The sequence below is a fragment of the Prionailurus bengalensis genome, chromosome C2 (assembly GCF_016509475.1).
Source record: "Prionailurus bengalensis isolate Pbe53 chromosome C2, Fcat_Pben_1.1_paternal_pri, whole genome shotgun sequence".
Taxonomy (NCBI): Eukaryota; Metazoa; Chordata; class Mammalia; order Carnivora; family Felidae; genus Prionailurus; species Prionailurus bengalensis.
In genome coordinates, this window is record NC_057350.1 from 152,804,315 (window position 1) to 152,826,734 (window position 22,420).

Consider the following 22,420-nt stretch of genomic DNA (forward strand, 5'->3'; position numbering starts at 1 on the left):
GTGAACTCAGACTCTCAGCAGGCGACCCAGCTCGTCCCCACCTGCCGGCCTGCTCGTGCTGACACAGCCGCCGTGACGCGGACACAAACCGGGGCCCCGAGAGACGTGCAGCTCGTGCGGCTGGGCCAGAAATCCCAACTCCAGCCGTTCCTCTGAGGAAATGCCTCGAGTGCACCTTTACTTCAAACAGCTCCCCCGGGGCGCCACCCACCTCCGCTGCACGTCTCCACCCAGCACAGCAGGTGCTGCTCTGCACACCGAGGCCAGCGGCTGTCCTTCTCTGGTCGGGGAAAGAAACAGCCACCGGCACATTCACATTTACCGTCTCTGTGTCCTCTTCCGGAGAACCTCCCCGGGGTAAATGGGAGCTTCAGGGTGGGCCGAAGAGCCCCTTCGGAAGGGGCCTCACCGGTAGGTGGGAGAGACCCAGCACTCCCTCCTCAGAGTCTCCTTAAAAGCAGAAGCACCCCCAAAGGCCACAGACGTGGGAAGCGTAATCACACGACACCTGGCTTTCTGAGCATCAGCACTAGAGAGAATGGGGCCGCGGTCCTCGAGTGCACTTACCTGGTCCTGGCACAAAAGTTCGATTTTCTCCTCTGCCAGCACAGCAATATCCTCCTCTTTTTCCTGTTCCCCTGGCTTTTCGTTGTTAGAAGAGCTAGTGGTTTGCGACTCATTATCCAAGTTGATGATTTTCTCGTAAACGTGTTCCATTACTTTCCGGACTTGGAGCATGTCACTGGCAGAGAGTCTGTCTCTGCAAAAAAAAAAAAAAAAAAGCAAGGGCAGAGTGTGACGTCAGCCAATTGCCGGACGTTGTCTTACATGCTCTTTGGTGTCCCCATTTGGTAAAGATAAAGCAAACCGCAGAAGCATAAACCAATAAATGTTTTCAGTCACTGCCTTCATCTATTTTAGAATTGCCAACATATTCTCTATAGTGTCCTCCTGAGACACAGATAGCGGGTAACTGAGATTAAATGCACGTTAAGACTTACACATACATAAAGAACAGCCTTCCGGGTTTTATTCCCTTAAAGACTTTCCTAGCACAGCAGCAGACTGAATGCTCCTGGGAGGGAAGGCAGCCCCCGGTGATGACCCACAAGCCCAACAGCCAGCCGGGTATCTCCAGATGGACGTCCTGTAGGAACCTCAAACTCTCCGTGTCCAAAACTACATTCATCAGCTTCCTCACTCCCAAACCTATTTCTGTATCACTGACGTCAGGTTGCCAACCCAAGCAGCTCAGGCTCAAACTCTGAAAGCCATCTTGAACGTCAGTCATTACAAGCGGAATCTAGGACTCGCTTTAACATAATCCAGGGTGTGTGTGTGTATGTGTGTGTGTGTGTGTGTGTGTGTGTGTGTGTGTGTAGGTGGGTGGGAGGGGGGGGAGGCAGAGAAGAAGGAAAATGTTCAGACATGTGTCAATAACCCTGAAGCTGTTTGACAGGATAACGGGGTTCATTCTAATCTCCTTTTCGTTATGTCTGGAAATTTCCCTAACAAAAGGTTTTTAAGTCTTGTTGAATACCTCTCTTTTGAAACTCTACCCATCCTTCCATGTGCAGCTCAAATTCCATGCCCTTCAAGAACCTTTCCAGAAAGCTCCAGCCCCAAATCCGCTTCTCCCTCTCTCCTCATTCCCCAAGTATCTGTGAAAGCAGTCTTTATATACAAACTGTCCTAAACTATGCTGTGGCAAGAAACAAAACCCAAGTCTTACTTTTTTGAACTTCTGTGGCCTACCACATAGGTACTTGGTAAAGGGTGAATTGTGTAAACTTTCAGTATTATGAAACTAGCTTTAGATCTACGACCTGTCTCCTTTGCCATAAAAGCAATCATAAAGAATAAAAAAATCTCTGGCAATTGATTAGATCCGGCATCACATGACACTACATTTACTTACTTTTTTAAGGTTTTTGCTCCCGAAGATGCATGAGGTTGGAGGTAGAAAGGAATTTTGTTGAATTTGGGCATATTTTTCTGAAATATTAAAAGTAAAAAAGGCACAATCATTTCTATTAGCTGATGAGTGAAAATGAGGTCAATAAAAAACATGATTTACCAGTTAATAGTTATTTTACAATTCAAATGAACTTCCTATGAAATTTATAGTAAGCTATCCAATCACCTAAGCCTAGTGAAAATGTATCCAGAAAAGTCTCGCGTTCAGTTTCGTAATAAAACGTATACGAGATAAATGATACGTCAGTGGCAGCGTGAAACTGCAGTATGGCTCTTCCCAAATAACAATTCAAGGTATTAAAGGGAAACAAATATTACTTGCTATTTAAAGCAAAATCTCAATTCCACATTAAAACATTGGGGCTGATACTTAAGGGCCCAAACAGAAAATTCAGTGTCTGGAGAGAAACCCACAGCATCCACTTCTGAGCAAAACCACACACTCTAGGGTGGTGAGGCCCATCATCTAGCTGGAAAGGTCACTGAGGTCCTCCAACTTTCTCTCCCTCTCACATCAGGTCTGAGGTTTTAATCAAGAGTGGAAACTTCAGCCAAACGCCTAGGTGTCTACCATGAAGTGAACCACATACTCAGATGAAGGATAAAATTAACTGGTCATCTTTTCTCTGGGTATCACTCCCCTTCAAGCCTCCATGTCATATCCTGTCTGGGTGTCTCCTCTCAGGAATAAGCCACAGGCTGAACGTCAGCAATGCATCCCAGGTGAGTTTCATACTCAAAGAAAGTAGTGCTTATGGGGAGCTCGGACTCAGAGCTAAGAGCACAGAATACCCATCAGGTGTCACACTGGCTTTAGGTTCTTGGAGGTATATCTGGACAGAAAACACATTTTCTGGAGGTTCTAGAGATTCAATCTCTTTTCATAAGGCTTTAGGAATATATAAAACAGATCAACAGCACATAAGAGAGTCTAGAAACAGATCCATGTGCATATAGAAATTTAGTACCTGATAAAGACAGCATTGCCAATTACTAAGAAAAGGATAGGTTATTCGAAAAAATTGTTTTGGCACACTGGCTACCTGGAGGAAGTCAGCATCCTACCTCACACTAAACAGCACACATTCTCATAAATTACAGAGCTAGACACAAACAATGATCACAGACGTACTAGAGAATAGCCAAGCAAGATGTGACACTCAGAGCCATGAAGATCAATCTGATTACATAAAAATTCAAACTTTTTGCCTGGTAAAAGACACCAACCACGAAAAAGTAATACTTCAACTGAGAGGCACAGATAATAGTCAAAGGGTGACTGTTCAATATGAAGAAGTCCTACAAATCAGGAAGACACACTAACTCCCCAACAGAAAAAGGAGTGAAGGATACAGAGGCAATTCACAGGAGAAGCACAAACAGCCAATACGAAAAGATGCCTAGCCTCAGTACAGATGGAAACAAACAAACCAACCCACATTAAAGACCGACAAAGCAAAGACCGACAAAGCAAAGACCGACAGTGTCAGTCAGTGTGGAAAAATGGGCACTCATGCACTGTTGGAGCCTCTGTGGGGGCAAATGGGCTGTATCGTAAAATTTAAAACATGCAGACCCTTGGATCCAGGATTTCCACTTCTAGGAATTTACCCAAAAAGTATACAAAGATACACGTACAAGGATGTTGACAGAAGCATTGTTTGTGATAGAGAACACTGGAAACAACCTTAACGTCCCTCAATCGGGGACCAGATAATTAATTATGGCACATTTATACAAAGACATACTATGTAATCATTAAAAAGGAATGACCCACATGACGTACAGACATGAAAAACCATCCAAGACCTATTTTTAAGCAAAAAATAAAACCAAACCAAGTTGCAGAACAGAATGTATAAGATTTTGTGCAAAATAATGAACGCTGTGTGTGTGTGTGTGTGTCTGTATCGACACACACACAGAGGCACCTACACACACACCTGGATAGTACCTGCTTGTGTACGCACAGAAAAAAGTCCTGAAGGTTGTGCATTAAACTACGAAAAGTTATCGCTCTAGGGAGAAGGACAGGAGTGGATGGAAGAAAGGGATGACTGGGAAAGAGATGGGCGTTTCCCTTATTCGTTTATTTTAATAAGCACATGACATGTTTATAACTCAATCCAACAGAGATATAAACTGACACGACTCATTACCAACTTCTTCCGCAGCCCTGGAGCTGCAGGGAAGTAGAGGGGGATTCCACTTGGAGCCTAGTTTTGACTCAAGTTTAGGACGGCACGGTCTAAAGCTGTTCTCATGCCTTCGTGATCTGGAAAGGACAAAAGGGCGAGGCAGGAGCGAAGGACACTTACATCCACAGTGATGTCAATGACCCATTGTGGCACTGTCTCATTAAGAAGCATCGACTCAGTCTCACCCCCGGAGTCTCGGCAGAGCAGCCTAAACATAACCCATCAGGTAGTAAGTGACACAAGCAGCACACATGACAACCCCCGGTCAGCAAACATTAGAGGGAGGGTCCGGGCAACCCCCCCTTGACGGCAGCCAGGCGGCCTGACTCAGTCCGCCGGGAGGGAGAGCAGGGCCCCAGACCTTGAGGCCAGGCGCACACTAGCGCCGCTCCTCTGAGTTGTCGGGTGACAACAGGAACCCTGGGTGGAGGTGGAACAGCCTGGAAAGCTCTCCTGCCGGCCCCCCCCCCCCCCCCCCCCCCCCCCGGCGCCTGACAGAGGGCGGGGCGGTTTTGGTAATGATCCTCGGAGGATTCTGAGCTCAAGGGCAACAGAAGCGTTCCTCTCACTTCTGGCCCAGAGGAGACTCTAGTGAGCTCCCCCGTGGCTCCAGCAGGGCCTCGCTGGCAACCTGAGGGGAAGCTACTCCAGCTTCCCCGCGGGGCCTCACGAGGGACTGACCGCCTTGCACCTCAGGCCGGGGCACCACAGAACACGACAGTTCTCAGGAGCAGCCCAGGCAGTCCTGCAGGGCCCAGCCCGAGGGAAGTGCCCTGCTCTGATGCTCTGGGCAGGGACACCTGGGGATTCCTGACCCCCCCAGTCACGCTGGCTTAAGTGAGAGAGAGGGAGAGCTTCCTGCAGAAACCACCAGAGAAGCTGCCTGAAAGCAAGGTCCCGACCTTACTTTCACACGAGACGCTCAGCTCTCAGTTAGAATGGAGCCGACTGGCATCAGACACTGAATTATCGCATGGAGATGGAAAAGCTTCCGAATCACACCCATAAAAGTTAGTAATGAACAACTTATGTTTGGACGTGCCTGGCTGGCTCCGTCAGTAAAGCAAGCGACTCTTGATCTCAGGGTTGTGAGGCTGAGCCCCATGTTGGAGTGATCACTTTAAAAATAAAATCTTTAGGGGCGCCTGGGTGGCGCAGTCGGTTAAGCGTCCGACTTCAGCCAGGTCACGATCTCGCGGTCCGGGAGTTCGAGCCCCGCGTCAGGCTCTGGGCTGATGGCTCGGAGCCTGCAGCCTGTTTCCGATTCTGTGTCTCCCTCTCTCTCTGCCCCTCGCCCGTTCATGCTCTGTCTCTCTCTGTCCCAAAAATAAAAAAAAAATAAAAATAAAAATAAAAAAAAATAATAAAATCTTTAAAAATAATTAATCAATTGGCTAAAAAAAGTAAAATCTTAAAAAAAAACAAACCCCAGTTTATCATGTTTGAGTCTGTATCTCTTAGCAAATGGGATGCTCTCTTCGGCAGGGTCTCCGACCTTCCTTACCCATACCTGAACAGTGTGCGTCCCCCAGCTTCACCAAAGATCACAGGAGTGTGGGGGGGGACTTGAAAATATCCATTTCCCTTCTGCACTCGGTTCTCCTGCTCCCCATTTACTAGGAAGAGATGCACATGGTGTCAGTATCCAGAGCTAGTGCTCAAATGTAACATTTTGTTTCTACAGGCTTCAAACTGCCAAGCTTTTAAAGTTCAAAGTCTGAGAAGTCAGCCAGTCAGATAAAGGTACAAAACCAATCAAAGTTACATTTCCACAAAGAATAAGGACGCCAACTTGGGGTGTACCTCATGGGAAATGACTGTATACTTTTAGGGAATTTTAATCGGAGACATTAACATCTGAGATTTGAAATAAAGAGCGAACCATCTATTTGAGCCACAGGGAAGTCTAGGTCAGCCTGTTTACAAACGGTGGTCCGCTGTTGTGCACGTGGGTAGAACACCAAGATCAGGAAAATTTCTGCGGCCAGAAACAAATTTATGTTTTAACGGCCGCCATAGCCGATGGCAGAGGTATCAGCGAAAAGTAAAACCCCCAAAGCGGCCCGAATCTCCTTCTTGTTATTCCCTGCAGATTTCATTTCCCGGCTTTCTTCGTAACCTTTTGACGAAGTGCGGTTGAGCCCCACTCCAGTGCCACCTTGTTCACAGAGACACCTCTGGTGAATCTAGAAGCCACGTCACCCTCTGACCCCACAGCACCCGGCACCTCCCTGCGATCTCCTCATGCTCTATCTGCTCCATCCAAGGAGCTTTCTGCCCTGCCGGAACGTCAGGCCCGAAAGGATGCGGTCCGTGCCCATTTATCTCTATCAACCCTGCCAGCAGCTCACGACAGGCCTCTGGACGCCTGAGCTGCTCACCGAGGGGCATCTACACGACTCTGGAGAGCCCACGGTGCTGGTGCCGATCACCACACGGGTGGAGCAAGCAGTGGTCTGGCTGCACGGTGGGTGGGCCCCGCCCCCGCCCTTACTACGGCAGTTTGATTTGAGGATGACCCGGATTCCTGCGACTCTTTCCTTACTCCCACAGCCAAAGCCTGGACGCCAGTGGTGCAGACTGTCCTACTAGTTTTTGATCTTGATCGTCTACTTGGCCTCTAGGGCATTCTAACTGTCACCCTGCAGGTGGAGAGGGACGGGCATGGCTGGGAATGACATGCCCACAGCTACACAGCTGATAAATGCCACAGCCCACACTGAGACCTGGCTTTTTCCACCCTCTGCTGAAGATCTTTCCGTTGAGTTTCTCTGGCTCAGAGGCCCCTGTACGATTCTGATGGGGAGGGGCGTGCACCAGATGACACAGAACAAAAGCCACCACGGGTGGGGTCGGCGCCCTCTGCGACAGGGATATCAGAAGACTGGCTTGCAGAGAAGCATGGACAAGAGACCTTGCGCACAAGAGATTTAAACTGATTATGGATGAATCAGCCAGAACAAAGGCTCTGGCAGGAGGTCCTGGTCATTACTGGCCACCAGAAGTGGGCGCTCTTCAGCAGAATCTTCAGAGAATTCAGAGAATATTCAACAGAGTGAGCCCTCGGCAGGTAGGACTCAAGGATTCTTCAACTGGCTAATAGGTGACATATGAGCTGTGAAATTGTTTTCTTTTTTTTCTCTTCATTCAATCAAACTGAATCGAAATTACAAACTCGAAACATGTTCTCCTCTACTGCCCAGAGAAAGTTATTGCCACTGTCTGAGGCACACATAACTTTTCAATGTCCTCAGTGACATTAATTCTTTACAAATACCCGTTCGCTTATCCTGACACTTCTGGGTTGAAATTTGATTCTTTGAAACGTTTGGAGCCAAAATCAGGTAGATCATCAGACTAGGTAATCCCTGTGTTTCAGGCCGGCATGAATCATGACCAGGTAAGGACAGAAATGGCTTCCTGACGCAGCTAAGTAGCTAGCTCTGGAGGTGAGTCCAGCAGGACCACAGATGCTCTGAGGAACAGTCTTCTTTGGAAGAAGACTGCTAAGCCGCTTGCTTTTAGGAGAAGGTCATTTGGATACATAAGGGTTTTTTTTTATCCATCTTGAGCAGCTTCACGGAAAGTGCTCTTGGAATCTTAAGTCAAGACCGGACCTTCTTTGATATGTGGAAGGGTGATAAATTGGGCACATCACAAGTATTTATTTTGTCACGATTTAGCAAATGCTTCCAAACATTTCTTAAACATCCTTAGAATAACAAACACTCCAAGCATCTTAAACTTCTGAGTAATTTTAAGTCAATTATTTGGATATAAAAACACGAACCATGGTTTACTTCATTTTCTTCTTCATCCATTGGATTCACATGTGTTCTAGGCCAATATTCTAGGAGTGCCTGCAGTAAAAGTCCTCCTAAGTTCACTGCAAAAGAGTTAAAATGAAAAGACATGGAAAAGAGTGTTATTAGTTTTCACCTAAAAACAGAGGGAAAGAAATAAAAATTGTTTCCACATATTCGGATGTTACATTCGTAACCCGATGCCAACGATGTTTAAAAGACTTTAAAGATTTTGCCAAGTCTATTAAAATTTATCTTAGAATGTTTAAGCAGTGATAATACGGAGCAATTAACTGGTTGTTCCGATAATATGAAGCTATCTGGTTGTTCAGATATAACCATTCTTTTTTTTTTTTTTTAATGTTTATTTTTGACAGCGAGAAAGAGTAGGTGAGCAGGGGAGGGGCAGAGGAAGGGAGAGAGAGAATCCCCAGCAGATGCCGTGTCGTCAGAGCAGAGCCCAACGTAGGGCTTGAACCTATGAACAGTGAGATCATGACCTGAGCTGAAGTCGAACACTTAACCAACTGAACCACCTAGGTGCCCCAAATAGGACCATTTTTAAAAGATGAACAAAAACAGAGGCCTGGGTAGCTCAGCTGGTTAAGTGTCTGACTCTTGATTTTGGCTCAGGTCATGATTTCACATGATTTCTCTCTGCTGACAGTGGGGAGCCTGCTTGGGATCCTCTCTCTCCCCATCCCCCGCTCACACTGTCTCTGTCTCTGAAAATAAATAACTTAAAAAAAATTAAAAATGAACAAAAACGGGAATTACATTCTTTTTTTTTTTTTTTTTCAACGTTTTTTATTTATTTTTGGGACAGAGAGAGACAGAGCATGAATGGGGGAGGGGCAGAGAGAGAGGGAGACACAGAATCGGAAACAGGCTCCAGGCTCCGAGCCGTCAGCCCAGAGCCCGACGCGGGGCTCGAACTCACAGACCGCGAGATCGTGACCTGGCTGAAGTCGGACGCTTCACCGACTGCGCCACCCAGGCGCCCCGGGAATTACATTCTTTAAAGAACTATTTCCATACGGAGCCACTAAAACTATATTTATGTACATCAGGTATGTCTACATACTACATTCTCAGGAGAATAGCAACCAAAGATGTAATCAACAAAATATAATAGACTTTTATACGTTTCTTCTCACAATACACAAGAATTAACTCAAAATAGATTAAAGATTTGACTGTCAGAACCATAAAACTCCTAGAAGAAGGGGTGCCTGGGTGGCTCAGTCCGTCAAGCGTCCAACTTCGGCTCAGCTCATGATCTCGTGGGTTGTGAGCTCGAGCCCCACGTCGGGCTCTGTGCTGAGAGCTCAGAGCCTGGAACCTGCTTCGGATTCTGTGTCTCCCTCTCTCTCTGTTCCTCCCCTGCTCGCGCTCTCTTTCTATCTCAAGATTAAATAAAAATTTTAAAAACTAAGGAAAAAAAAACCCCTAGAAGAAAACATAGGCAGCGAGGTCCTGGAGCTTGGTGATGATTTTTTGGATCTGACACCAAAAGCAAAAACAACAAAAGCAAAAGTGAGCTAGTGGGACTACATCAGGCTAACAAGCTCCTCACGGCAAAGGAAACCATCAACAAAATGAAAAGGCAGCCTACGGCATAGGAGAAATCTCTATAAATCATAGATCTGATAAGGGGTTAATACCCAAAATATACAAGGAATTCATACAACTCAACGGCAAAAACAAAAATGGAAAACAAGCAATCCAATTAAAAAATGGGCAGAAAGGGGCGCCCGGCTGGTTCAGTTGGTGGAGCATGTGACTCCGATCTCAGGGATTGTGAGTTCAAGCCCCACACTGGGTACAGAGATTACTTAAGAATAAAATCTTAAAAAAAAAAAAAATGGACAGAAGATCTTTATAGACATTTTCCCAAAGAAGACATACAGATGGCCAACAAGTACATGAAAAAAATGCTCAACATCACTAATCATCGGGGAAATGCAAATCAAAAGCACAACCTCACACACATTAGAATGGCTAGTACCAAAAAGATACAAGGTAAGTGTTCATGAAAATGTGCGTAAAGGGAACCCTCTTACACTGTTGGGTGGGAACGTAAACTGGTGCAGTCACTGTGCAAAACAGTATGCAGTCTCCTCGAGAAATTAAAAATAGTAAATGCCGTATTATCTCGCAATTCCACTTCTGGGTATTTACCCAAAGAAAATGAAAAAACCAACTCAAAAAGATATACACACCCTTATGTTCACTGCAGCAGTATTTACAGTAGCCAAGATATGGAAACCAAGTGTTCATCGATAGAGGAACAGATAAAGAAAAAATGTAGTACGTAGGTACAACGGAATGTTATTCAGCCACAAGAAAGAACACAACCCTGCCATCTGTGATAATTCAGTTGGACCTTGAGGGCTATGTGAAGTAAGACAGAGAAAGAAAATACCAGATGATCTCACATATATGTCGAATCTTAAAAAGCAACAAAAGACAAAATAGACTGGTGGTCGCCAGAGGCAGGGAGCAGTGACGTGAAGAGGATATCAAAAGGTACAAACTTCCAGTTATCACATAAGTAAGTCATGGCGACTACTATTGTGCACATTTGAAAGCTGCTAACAGGGCAGATCTTAGACGTTCTCATCATAAGCAACAACAACAACAAAAATGTGTAACTATGTACTGTGGTAATGGATATTAACTACATTTATGATCATTTTGCAATATATACAAATATTGAATCAGGTTGGACATCTGAAACTAATATAATGTCACATGTCAATTATACCTCAATTAAAAACAAACAAACAAAACAAAGGAAGACACCAGAACTGTTTCCCGGCTTCACTTTTCCTACCCTAACAGATTTCCAGAAAGGATTAGGGGTAGAGAGTGTGCTGTGTGTTTAATTGTTAAAGGTAAGCCACAGACTGCGAGAAAAACCCAGGCCCCTAAAACATTTATTTATCTTAAAACCAATTTATTCAAAGTTACTTATTTATTTATTTTGAGAGAGAAAGAGAGCCCGAGCTGGGGAGGGGGGAGAGAAGGAGGGAGAAGAGAATCCCAAGCAGGCTCCGTGCTGTCAGCGTGGGGCCCAACACAGGACTCAAACTCACCCACCGTGAGATCACGACCTGAGCCAAAATCAAGAGTCGGACACTTAACCGACTGAGCCACCCAGGCGCCCCAAGACCCCCAAAACATTTAAAACGGTATAGTATTTTCAAATTCCATGAGGGAATATATGTATTTCTTGAAAAGCGATTTAAAAATGCCCAAATATTGTTAAAAAAAAAAAAAAAAGGAGCACATAGCAAAGAAAACCAAAGCAAACCAAACACAAACAAAAAAACCTAACCCAGCACAGATCCACCTTCTCGTTCGAAAGGAGGGAGGGAAGGACACTTAAACGCACGTTTTGGATCTGACCCGTCAGGGCTGCTGAAGCCAGCGTCTTTTGCAGAAACCCAAGCAGCAAAACAATCACTCTCATCCAAAGTAATAGTCAACATCTGTCAAAATAAAAACACTGTTAGCGGCATTCCATTTCAACACATTCTCCTAATATGCCCCTACGTATCTGTACTAAGTGCTAAGCCACAGATTCAGGACCAAAATGTGTTTCATGGGAGTCACTGGAGCTACAGTTTAATTCCCTGGGATACCAAAAGGCACTTTTTAACTGCATTTGGCAAGTATTAACATGAAAAACTTACTGCGTTCATACTTAAACACAGGACTCCGTACTTAATAATACTTAATTTTGAGCTACATAAGAAACTTTCAACTATCCCAAATTGTACGAATATCGGTTGCAAACTCACCCCTGTTTTTAAGTCTACTGAGAACCAATTTGGCACATACACCATCTTAAATCTTTTCTTAATTTCATCCTCAAAATCCACTTTGCCCAGATCTTCAACTTTACATGCCTATACAGCAAAAAGAAAGTATGGGAATTATCAACATAAGTGGTGAACTGATTTGATTCCGACTTAGGTACTCAAAATTTTACACATATTCACATCTGTCTCAATAAAATGCAGTCAAAGAAACATTTCAACAAGGACATGGCCAAATAGTTGCAGGTAGATGCTTTAAGACAAAAATATCTGCTATTACACTTTTAAGGTAAAAGAAAAAAAAAAACCCAAAACCCAAAACGTTCTCTTTTTGGAATTGTCATGTTGGTCATACTGATAAAACACATCATCACACTGACCTGGAAGCAATGTTAAATGAGGCACAGACAATCTTCCAGGAACAAAGAACAGTTACTAAACACCCTAGGAGACCTGGGCAGCTGCTGTGAAGACGAGAGCTACCCTACAGGCAGCCGGGTAAAGGTTTCTCTTTCTTGGCCTTTCCAATCTCTCCTTCACTGCCCTCGAGTGCTCCCCAGAGGCGTGTCCTGACCTCGGCGGGGAGCCCTGGGGCGTTTCCCATCACAGCTCACCTCCATTCCTATCCGTGTCTCGGAATACTCCCTCCACCACCTCGTCACATCAATGTGGCTCTTTCCTGAGGGTCCGCTGTCTTCTCGAAGGCTGACTCTGCTGCCTCTCCTCTATCCCGTGCCTCCCCGATGGCACATGGAGACCACTTATTCCCTCGCCTCCACGGAGAGATGCCTATTCCTCTGAGGCTGCAGGATACTCTACCCCGTTCCCTCATTCCACCGGGCAACCTCTGTGGCCGCTCTCCCTGGGTAGAGGCTGGGGATCCTGCTAACATCCTACAGTGCACAGGACAGATCCCACTCCACCCTGCCTCCCTCGACAAAGACTTATTTGGCCCAAAATGTCAATAGTGTCAAGGATCAGGAACTGTGATGTATTCTTGTTAAGGCAAGGCAGCATATAGCAGAAAGGTTCCATTCAAATTTTAGGTGCTTAAAAAGATGAACTATGGCCTTACCTATTATTTGCATTAAAAAGTACCCCCAAATAAGGTATTATTGCAATCAAATCTTAACTTACACACTTACTATCTTGGTGACTACGTATATTTTTTACAATAAACAATACAGGTGATACATGGTCCAATAACTTACGTTTTATACAAAAAGATACTCACCTTCAATACATCCCAATATGCCACATTATTATTGGTATCTTTGGTTAATATATGTCTCTTATCATTAAGAATGTGACACTGAATAATACTAGCACCCCCTAAAGGAAAAAAGAAACCCACACGATTAGCAAAACAATTCTCTATTTAAATTCACAGTATGGCAATAATCACTAATTGGCATGTAACAACATAAATCATAACATCCATCAGAAAGAAGGCGAGTCAAAAGATACATAGATATTAATATATATACATATAATTATATCTAAGGCAATTTAAGGCCAAAGAAAAACTGTCTCATCTTAAAAACAGATTATAGCTTCAAAAACTCACTACTTCGAGGGGCTTCTAGTGGAAAATTGTTAAGGGCAAACAGTTTTACCCAGTGGGAAAAGTTCACAATTATTATTATTGTTATTTTTTAATATAATTTATTGTCAAATTGGTTTCCCTACAACACCCAGTGCTCATCCCCACAGGTGCCCTCCTCGATACCCATCACCCACCGTCCCCTCCCTCCCACCCCCCATCAACCCTCAGTTTGTTCTCAGTTTTTAAGAGTCTCTTATGCTTTGGCTCTCTCCCACTCTAACCTCTTTTTTGTTTTTTCCTTCCCCTCCCCCATGGGTTTCTGTTAAGTTTCTCAGGATCCACACAAGAGTGAAACCATATGGTATCTGTCTTTCTCTGTATGGCTTATTTCACTTAGCATCACACTCTCCAGTTCCGTCCACATTGCTACAAAGGGCCATATTTCACTCTTTCTCATTGCCGCATGTACTCCATTGTGTATATAAACCACAATTTCTTTATCCACTCATCAGTTGATGGACATTTAGGCTCTTTCCATCATTTGGCTACTGTTGAAAGGGCTGCTATAAATACCCACTGGGAAAAGTTCAATCGGTGACAGAAAATCTCTGAATCAGTCCCATGGCTAACTTTTGCTTCCTATCTTCCTTCTCTCTCTGATGCCACCTGCACGGACATCGAACTGCAGACGAAGACACCAGTAAGTACCTTGACCCCATACTCCAGCATTCAAGACAGAGTTGCCGCTTCCAGGGGCAGCACAGAGAATACAAGGATCAGACCTGACTCTTTCTGCCTTGTGCCAAGAGACAACATTCAACTCTCTAGATTTTGCAAAGTGGTTTGGCTTTTCCAACACCATCATTATTCTGATGCTAGGCAAAAAGACTGTACCTCAAGAAAGCTCACTTTTTAAAGTCACTAAATCGCATTAAAAAAAAAAACAACAACTTATTTTTGAGAGTGAGAGAGAGAGAGAGAGAGAGAGAGAAAATGAGTGGGGAGGGAGACAGAATATCTGAAGCGGGTTCTGCGCTGACGACAGAGAGCCTGATGCGGGGCTTGAACTCACGGCCTGAGCCGAAGTCAGACATTTAACCGACTGAGCCACCCAGGCACCCCAACACTAAGTAGCATTTAAAAAATATATTTCTTCTATTAAAAATAAACCTATATACTGTGTCTCTTGTTGACAGGAGAATTACATTTAAAGGAAAGCCATCTCCTTTTTGTCTATCTCTTAGTAACTATAATTAACCTTAGTAAAAAGTATCGTACCTTCCACCTTCCCTACTCACCTTTAATAACCTGGTCAGGCTGCGTACAAAGTGGTGTTATAGGATTTGTACAGTCATTGTCATAATCCCCGGAGGCTCTGAAATTATGAATTCCCTTCAAGGTCTAAAGGAACAAAATTCATTTTTTAATCATTTTACACTTTATAATTTGCCAATCCGTTTCAAGTGGTAAGAAAAACAAAGAACAAGAAAAAACAAAACAGTAAAATCAACCACAAAATATTTAGTGACAAAGTACAATTATCTACCACGATTTAAAAAAAAAAAAAAAGTATTAAGAAGGGAATGTCAACATTATCTTCTTGGAGAGAAAAATAAGCCATTTTCCAGGTAAAGCTATTGTTGATTTCAAATTGGGACAATGAAATTTAGACAAGATATATGACATTTTTTACCATACCAAGAAAGCCCACTTGACTGGCATATCAACAAATAAATGTAAACACACTCTCTTTTGTTATCCACACATAATCTGATAGGCAAGAAAACTTAAATGTTCTTTAAATAACACTTAAGGATTAGTAGCATTTTTGATGACTTCTCTATGCGTATCCTCTAATTCTATCCCTGTTCTACAAACCACGAGGGAAAAGGAAATGAATTTGAAAGCACCATTTTCTAATTCTCTTCTGCTTAGAAAGACAGAATCCTAGCCAAGTGTCCCTGCCGTGTTGGTACAGGGATTCCCTGCTTTCCAAAAATGAAGCGTTCATATGAAAACTTCCATAAGCCGAAACTGTAAAGACAAGGAAGCAATCGCCATTTCATAAAAGCAACAACCCTCTTCCGATTTCTTTTGGTTACGGAAACTGGGTAACACAGGAATTAGCAGAAGGGAAGTAGTATAAAGCAAACTTCTGGACAGTGGGGGAAACCTGTAGCCAGGCTGCCTTCAAATGCAGTTCTGTGAGGTCAGAAGCTATACTGATATTTTTTGGTTTTACCGGGCAACGGTGCCTATTCTAAGCACAACAAATGTCCATCTTGGTTCCTGACAAAGAAGTCGGAAGCTTCATATTGACTTTTACCTTAATTTTAGTACAATCCTTAGGATGATACACACAGGCTTTCATGTTTTTGCCACTGTTCAAAAGCATGCTGGGCTTTTTCATCTTGAGCATTTGTTACTGGTATCCGGCAGGTCTGTGATAACAAACCACGTCTGCACACCTTTGCCAGGTGTATGGAAGCTCACTTACCCATTTATTTACTGTAGACTTAGTCGTCGCGACCCAGATTGCGGGAGGGGGATCAGCTGATCTATCAAGCTCCATCTGAAAACAAAGCACAGAAACATTGCTTTCTTTTTTTTTTTAATTTTTTTTTTCAACATTTATTTATTTTGGGGACAGAGAGAGACAGAGCATGAACGGGGGAGGGGCAGAGAGAGAGGGAGACACAGAATTGGAAACAGGCTCCAGGCTCTGAGCCATCAGCCCAGAGCCCGATGCGGGGCTCAAACTCACGGACCGTGAGATCGTGACCTGGCTGAAGTCGGTCGCTTAACCGACTGCGCCACCAAGGCGCCCCGAAACATTGCTTTCTTGAGTGCTGACTCTCCTGAGTCGCTGGGACTAGCTACGTATTATTAAATATCGACTCCTGCTGACGGTACCCTGGCATGCGTTAAAAAGCTAGGGGGCATGGGGCGCCTGGGTGGCTCAGTCCGTCAAGTGTCTGACCTCGGCTCAGGTCGTGAGCTTATGGTTCGTGGGTTCAAATCTTGTGTTGGGCTCTGTGCTGACAGCTCGGAGCCTGGAGCCTGCTCCAAATTCTGTGTCTCCCTCCCTCTCTGTCCTTGCCCCCACTCATGCTCTCTCTCGCTCTCAAAAGTAAATAATAAACATTGAGGAGAAAAAAAAAAAGCTAGGGATGCACAGGGGCACCTGGGTGGCTCAGTTGGTTGACTGTCTGACTTGATTTCAGCTCAGGTCGTAGTCCCAGGCTCATGGGAGTGAGCCCCGCAGAAGGCTCTGTGCTGAGTGTGGAGCCTGCTTGGTATTCTCTATCTCCCTCTGCCCCTCTCCCCTGCTTGCTCTCAAATAAAAATTTTTTAAAAAGAGGGAGAAAAGCTAGGGATGCACAGAAGAACGAGGCAGTCTCTTTGCTAAAGGAAGCGTGGCCTCATAAAAGTATAATAGGGGTGACGTCTCATCAAAAACAGTGGCTTAAAGTCTGTGTGATTTTAAATTAATTAATTAATCAGGGGATCCAAACAGGTACAGTCAAAAGGATGACTTACATAATTTTTGGTTTTGCTCTTTTGTTTTTCTGTTCTTTTTTAAGTTTATTTTATTTTTTGAGAGAGAGCATGCACGCGTGTGCACACAAGGCGGAGGGGAGGGGCAGAGAAAAGGAGAGACAGAATCCCAAGCAGGTTTCATGCCATCAGCTCAAACTCAAGAACCATGAGATCGTGACCTGACTCAAGATCAAGAGTTGGATGCTTAACCGACCTGGCGCCCCTATTCTTTCTTAATGATAAAGAAATAGATCTTTCTCTATGAAGATGTTTGTACTAAAAAAAATCCTGAGAATACAGCAAAAGTGAAAAATATGCAAGTAAGTCCCCCCCTCCTAAGAATAGTACACCTGTGAATACCTTACTGCGTCTTCTGTATTTTTAAAATAGCACACGTATAGAAACACATCCCTGCACCCATGTACATAGTCTGCACACAAAATCACTGTGTAGTCAGTCAACCACTATTCTTCCCGTGCCAGGAAACGGAAGGTTGGGAGCTGTGGGACAGGCTGGACTCCTCGCAAGAAGGAATCCCCTCAGTTCAGAGTGACGTTTCTTGTAACACACAGTTATGTGGGCACTAAGTCCTTTTAGGCTTTCCTCTCCCCTGGCACTGCAAAACGCCGTGTTTCTCCTCCCTGCCGTCTGCCCCCAGGAGCCTGCTTCCTGCACACAGGCTCTGACTGCAGCAACTCCCTTGCTTCTCTAGGATTGCTGGGTGTGTCCCTGGGGGGCACCACCTATTCTGAAGAGCTGTACTCGGCCAGTATGTGTGCGCTCATAGGCCACAAGCATCCCCTCAACCGTCTCATTTGACCTCTATTCCTTTGCTTCAGCTCTTCCTCTTCTACTGTGGTCTGGGTGTCAGATGTCGCTCAGTTTTGTGGGTATCTGCAGTTTTGTCTCTTGCTTTCCTGATTGTTTTTGGACGATTGTTGTGAAAAGGAAGTCGTGCTGCCTTTATGCCTCCATTTTAAACCTGGAGTTCTCTTCAGTACGGTTTTAACGTGCGATGCTGAGATGATCAGTGAGGCCGAACGCGCGGTCATGTGATGACAGGCCATTCTGCAGTCCAGGCTTCACTTTTAGCAGGTGTCAGTATGGACGGCTTCCCAAGTACTCTTTCACCAACACGCCGGACGCTGGTCAGCAATCGGGACGACTGTGAGGTAGAAACGTCAGGTTTGGAGTATGAACCGGCTCGTTCTCTTCTTCCGAAGCATTCTTCCACATCCTCCCTCTGAGGCAGTGGTCTTTCTGCTTTGCTGTCTGCTCGCAGATACCTGAACTTGTCACATTCCTCCACTGAGGACAGGTTAGGAAAGCCGGGGGAGCTCAGGAGCAACGTGGGGCAATCGCACTAGGATTCGCCAGCGGGAGAGCTACGTGTCACGAATGTGCCCAAAAAGTCACCATTTCTTCTACAGATGACTAATAAAACTCAAAATATCTTTTTTTCACCACCCCACAGATGTGTGAGTTGTGTTCTAATACAGATTTTGCCGGATTTGGCCAGCACGTGTAACCATCTTAGGCACAAAACTAAAACACAGGACATACCTTGAGAACTGGTGCTTTTTCTTCACAAATTAGTACCCGAATGTCAGGGTTTCTTAGGTCTGTACAGTAAATCTTCCTGTCCCTTCCACCAGAATACACGTGTGTGAAGGCGTCATTGACCTGCAGAGCCCAAACGCCTTCATCATGGACTCGGTACGTCGCTATACATCTCTGTTGGCCAAGGGACCAAAGGCGAATTGTCCCATCAGAACTGCCCGAAAGGCACTGAAAACAGAGAAAGTTAACGTTAGAAAAAGTTCCGGCCAGAAGGTTCCTGCTTTCCTGTGTTCTGTAGCCGGTGTCTGTCCTTGTTGACTCTACACTGTCAAACGCACATGTCTGACAACCTGTATTTCTGCCTCTGATAAAGACTTCTGATAAGCACACACCATAGGCTCACATGACCGAAGGCAACAGTACCTGCTCAAGCAGGGGGAAAAAACTGCCTTTGTCCTCTCTTGCCTGGCCACATGCAGGATTAGCATCCCCTGGGAAGTTGTTAAAAATGCAGATTCCTGGGTCTGATTCCAGACTTAATGTGGCAGAAACTGTGGTGGTTTCTGTGGTGGTAAGTTACAATCCATGCTTTGATGGGCTCTCCAGGTCATTCTGGTACTCTAAGGTTGACAAGCTTTGCACTAGGCCAGCAAGCCTATTAGAGCTAGGGGTCACCCTCCGTCTCTTCCTCCTGCTCACGGCAATGGATTCCTGATGGCCTGCCAGGTCTCTGAGATTCTACTAATAGGAGTCAGAAGCAAATCCTAGTCCCAGGCTTACCACTCACTCTCTGTGACCTTGGGTACTTCCCATCTGAGCCTCAAGTTCAACGTCTATTAATATAAAATGGGGACCTCCAGCACTCAGAGTTAACATTAGCAATTCTGACGCTTTCTAAAGGTTCCGGAGCATCAACTGCGTAGAAGTTGCTGGCACACAAATTAGGGCCGAGCACGCTGTGAGTCCGACAGAAGGAGGCTGAATCAGCCACATGCCTGGTGTTCGCTACCAGTTCCCATGGTGACTTGCCAAAGAGAATAAACCTTACTCCTCTGAGGGAACAAATGGCCTCGAGGAGAAGCAAGTGCTGGTGCTGGCGTATGAAATCAAGTAGGCAAAAAAGCTTAGAGCAGGTAGCTGTGGGCTTAGAGATTTGGGAAGTGTCCGAATAGATGAGGCCTTCAGGAATGTTAAAGATCTAGTGGTGTGCCCCGTGACTGGAAGGACCCTTTAGAACTCTGGACAAGGTTAACTAAATGAACACGTACCGGGAGACTCCCCCATAAGTGGCCGGGAGCATCCGTGTTTGAATCACCTGTTCCAACTGGTCTACAAGGCAACCGAGAGACCAGCCAACAAAGAAACTGCCCCAGCTAAGTTACAAGCAGACCTCCAACGTGCGCGCGGGAGGACCGACACAATCTAATGGAGGAAGGGCAAGGAAGGGCTCGCCTTCCACGAAGAGACGCTACTCTGAGGTGGTGAAGCTGTCAGTACAGCTCTGACCCCTCAGATCCTAGGCCGTGTACCTACAGAGAGTAAGCCTGACAACTTGAGGAGGAGAAACTCCACCCTAAGGTGATGGGCTGGAAGTCCTCAGAGCCTGGGCAACTTGCAGTTACTCCCAAACCCAAAGTGTGGAGCTGAAAGCCGATGAGGGAACACAGAGCTGTATCACCCCTGATATGGAAGACAAAATAATCTCTGATGGTAACTGTATTCTGAGACTGCTAAAAAGCAGGCCCCCAAGTAGACAACGATTGCTTTTAAAGTCTAATGTTGGTGAACTTCCTTGTAGTGGTCGGTAGTGTGGTTGAAGGATGTGCCTATTTTATAGGACTTCTAGTGCCTGACAGCTTGCAGGAGCTAGAGTCGTGCACCAAACTATCTCCACCCTTCGGGTAGATACACGTGAAGACCCTGTCATTAGGAGGTAGCTCTTGGGACTAGGACAGGAGGCCCTGAATGGTTCTGCTACATCAGACTTAGGGGCACAGAGTCTACAGCCCTGATCAGGGGGGGGGGTCTGTGCTCCTGAACGAGAAAGTAGAGGGGCCAGTGTACCAAAGCCAGGCTGCTGTTGACCAACACGAGTGTTTCTGGGATGGTCGCTCATACATAACTCAACTCCCAATAGCAGCCACGTGGGCATGCTAAGCTGGCAAGGAATAGCCTGATGCTTAAAGACCCCTGGACCCATAATATAAGGTTAAGAAGCAGTACTTAGGTTACCAGGAAAACCCTCTGAGGGACCCATAAGGATGTCACTGACTCAAACTAAGATGGCAGATGGTCCCAGCTCCTCGAGCAATTGCCTGAGCAAGTACAAGGGATGAGATGTCCAGTGGCTCGGCCCAGTAATGTTGGCACCGATCAAAACAAGCTCAGTGGCGACAGACCTCAAACAGTAAGATTTGCTAAACGATAACAACAACAAAGGAAGAGGATGTCCACAGGATTCACAGGCCTATTACACACACACACACGCACACACATTATTTTTTAATGCTTATTATTTTTGAGAGAGAGGCAGAAAGAGGGAGACAGAGAATCTGAAGCCGACCGCACTGTCAGGGCTGAGCCCAGTGTGGGGCTAGAACCCACGAACTACAAGATCATGACTCAAGCTGAACCACTGAGCCACGCAGGTGACCCTTATACGTTATCTTATCACTAGTCCTGACTTACAATGACACCGGAGATCCTGTGTTAGAAGCTTACAGGGCAACTCTGCAGGATACAGTACATACCCTGGTCCGGTAATTGTTGACTATTTCTCTCATATATTACAAGAGTTTGAGAATCAGTATGCCAAGGTTTCATTTTCCTTCCTCTCTGTTACCCAAACAACTAGTTAGCATTGCTGTTATGTTGATCAGATTCCCAAATGTTAACATGTTGTGCAGTTGGTGGTTAAATGTACATTTAGCCTCCAGCTGCCAGTAAGGACAATGGATGGAGGAGGAAAGGGAGAAGGAGTCTCTGCCTGATTACGCACCCCAGGGCTGACGGCAGCCTTTCAAGCGGTCTGCGTACAGTCCGTGGAGGTGACTTCACGTGAAGTGCGTCTGTAACCACGTGTGCTAAATTGCCTTAGGTAAAAGCACACTCCTATCTGTACACACAGGAGACAAAGCAAGGAGTATAGGAGCAAGAGGAGCTTTAGAAAATCTGCCCAGCCCACAGCCCCCTTCTGAAAACCGTCTTATGCACATCCCCTGTTTCGGGGCAGTTGCACAAAGACCACGGGACCCAGTCAAATCCCGAACAAAGCCAGCAGAACAAGGCAGGGTCAGCCATCCCACGTGGAGCTCAGCAGCTACACGGCAAAAACAGTGAGGAGCGGACTGAACCGGGCTTCTCAGACTTCCATGAAAACGGGGCTGCAAAGGAACTCAAGAGCTCTAGAAAATGCCACAGCTCACAGAGAAGAATATACTTACTACTCCTAACCTTACCGACATTATGATCCCCACTTTGCAGATGAGCAAACCAAGCACTAGGAAAGTGAAGTCCTCTCCTCGAGGCCACGCGGTAAGTACATGAACACTGGGATGCAGCTCCGAAGACCTCCGTGGGCATCGTCTAGCTTCTCTTTGCCTGGTTCTGAAGGACGATTTCCTCTCACCCCCGGAGACAAAGTCTCCTCTAATTCACATGGGAGGCAACTTGCACGACGAAATTCCCACAGGAGTGACAGACCGATGGCGCTTCTCACTGGGCCACCTCCCCACTCTGCATTTCCTAACCCACTCGCAATCAATTCCAGCTAGCTCCGGGCTCCTCCCTGGCCCGTGAGCAAACACGGCTGGGGAGACGGGGGCACGGGGCAGAAGTAGGCCCGAACCGCAAATGGTGCTCGGTTTTTGTTTTTATTACCTACGTTGATGGAAGATCATTTTCCCGCTGCTACAGAACGAACTGAATTGTGATTTATAATCCACAAATTATGTGCCCAACAAAGCACTAGGG

The 22,420-nt window shown here is 45.5% G+C and overlaps 1 protein-coding gene across 3 annotated transcripts in view; it reads right to left on the reverse strand.

Moving 5' to 3' along the window:
- The window catches only part of WDR48 (WD repeat domain 48), a 44,362-nt gene that overhangs the window by 2,084 nt on the left and 19,858 nt on the right, over positions 1 to 22,420 (reverse strand). For 2 of the 3 annotated variants that reach the window (XM_043595712.1, XM_043595713.1), the window contains 11 exons: positions 18,452 to 18,676; positions 15,846 to 15,920; positions 14,647 to 14,749; positions 13,037 to 13,134; positions 11,785 to 11,892; positions 11,376 to 11,472; positions 7,966 to 8,061; positions 5,686 to 5,791; positions 4,296 to 4,383; positions 1,919 to 1,995; positions 568 to 760 (listed from right to left, as the gene is read on the reverse strand). In XM_043595712.1, the coding sequence (XP_043451647.1) occupies positions 568 to 760; positions 1,919 to 1,995; positions 4,296 to 4,383; positions 5,686 to 5,791; positions 7,966 to 8,061; positions 11,376 to 11,472; positions 11,785 to 11,892; positions 13,037 to 13,134; positions 14,647 to 14,749; positions 15,846 to 15,920; positions 18,452 to 18,676 (1,266 nt within the window). Of the gene's footprint in view, positions 1 to 567; positions 761 to 1,918; positions 1,996 to 4,295; positions 4,384 to 5,685; positions 5,792 to 7,965; positions 8,062 to 11,318; positions 11,473 to 11,784; positions 11,893 to 13,036; positions 13,135 to 14,646; positions 14,750 to 15,845; positions 15,921 to 18,451; positions 18,677 to 22,420 lie in introns of all 3 variants that reach the window. The other variant, XM_043595711.1, reaches the window with a different exon arrangement.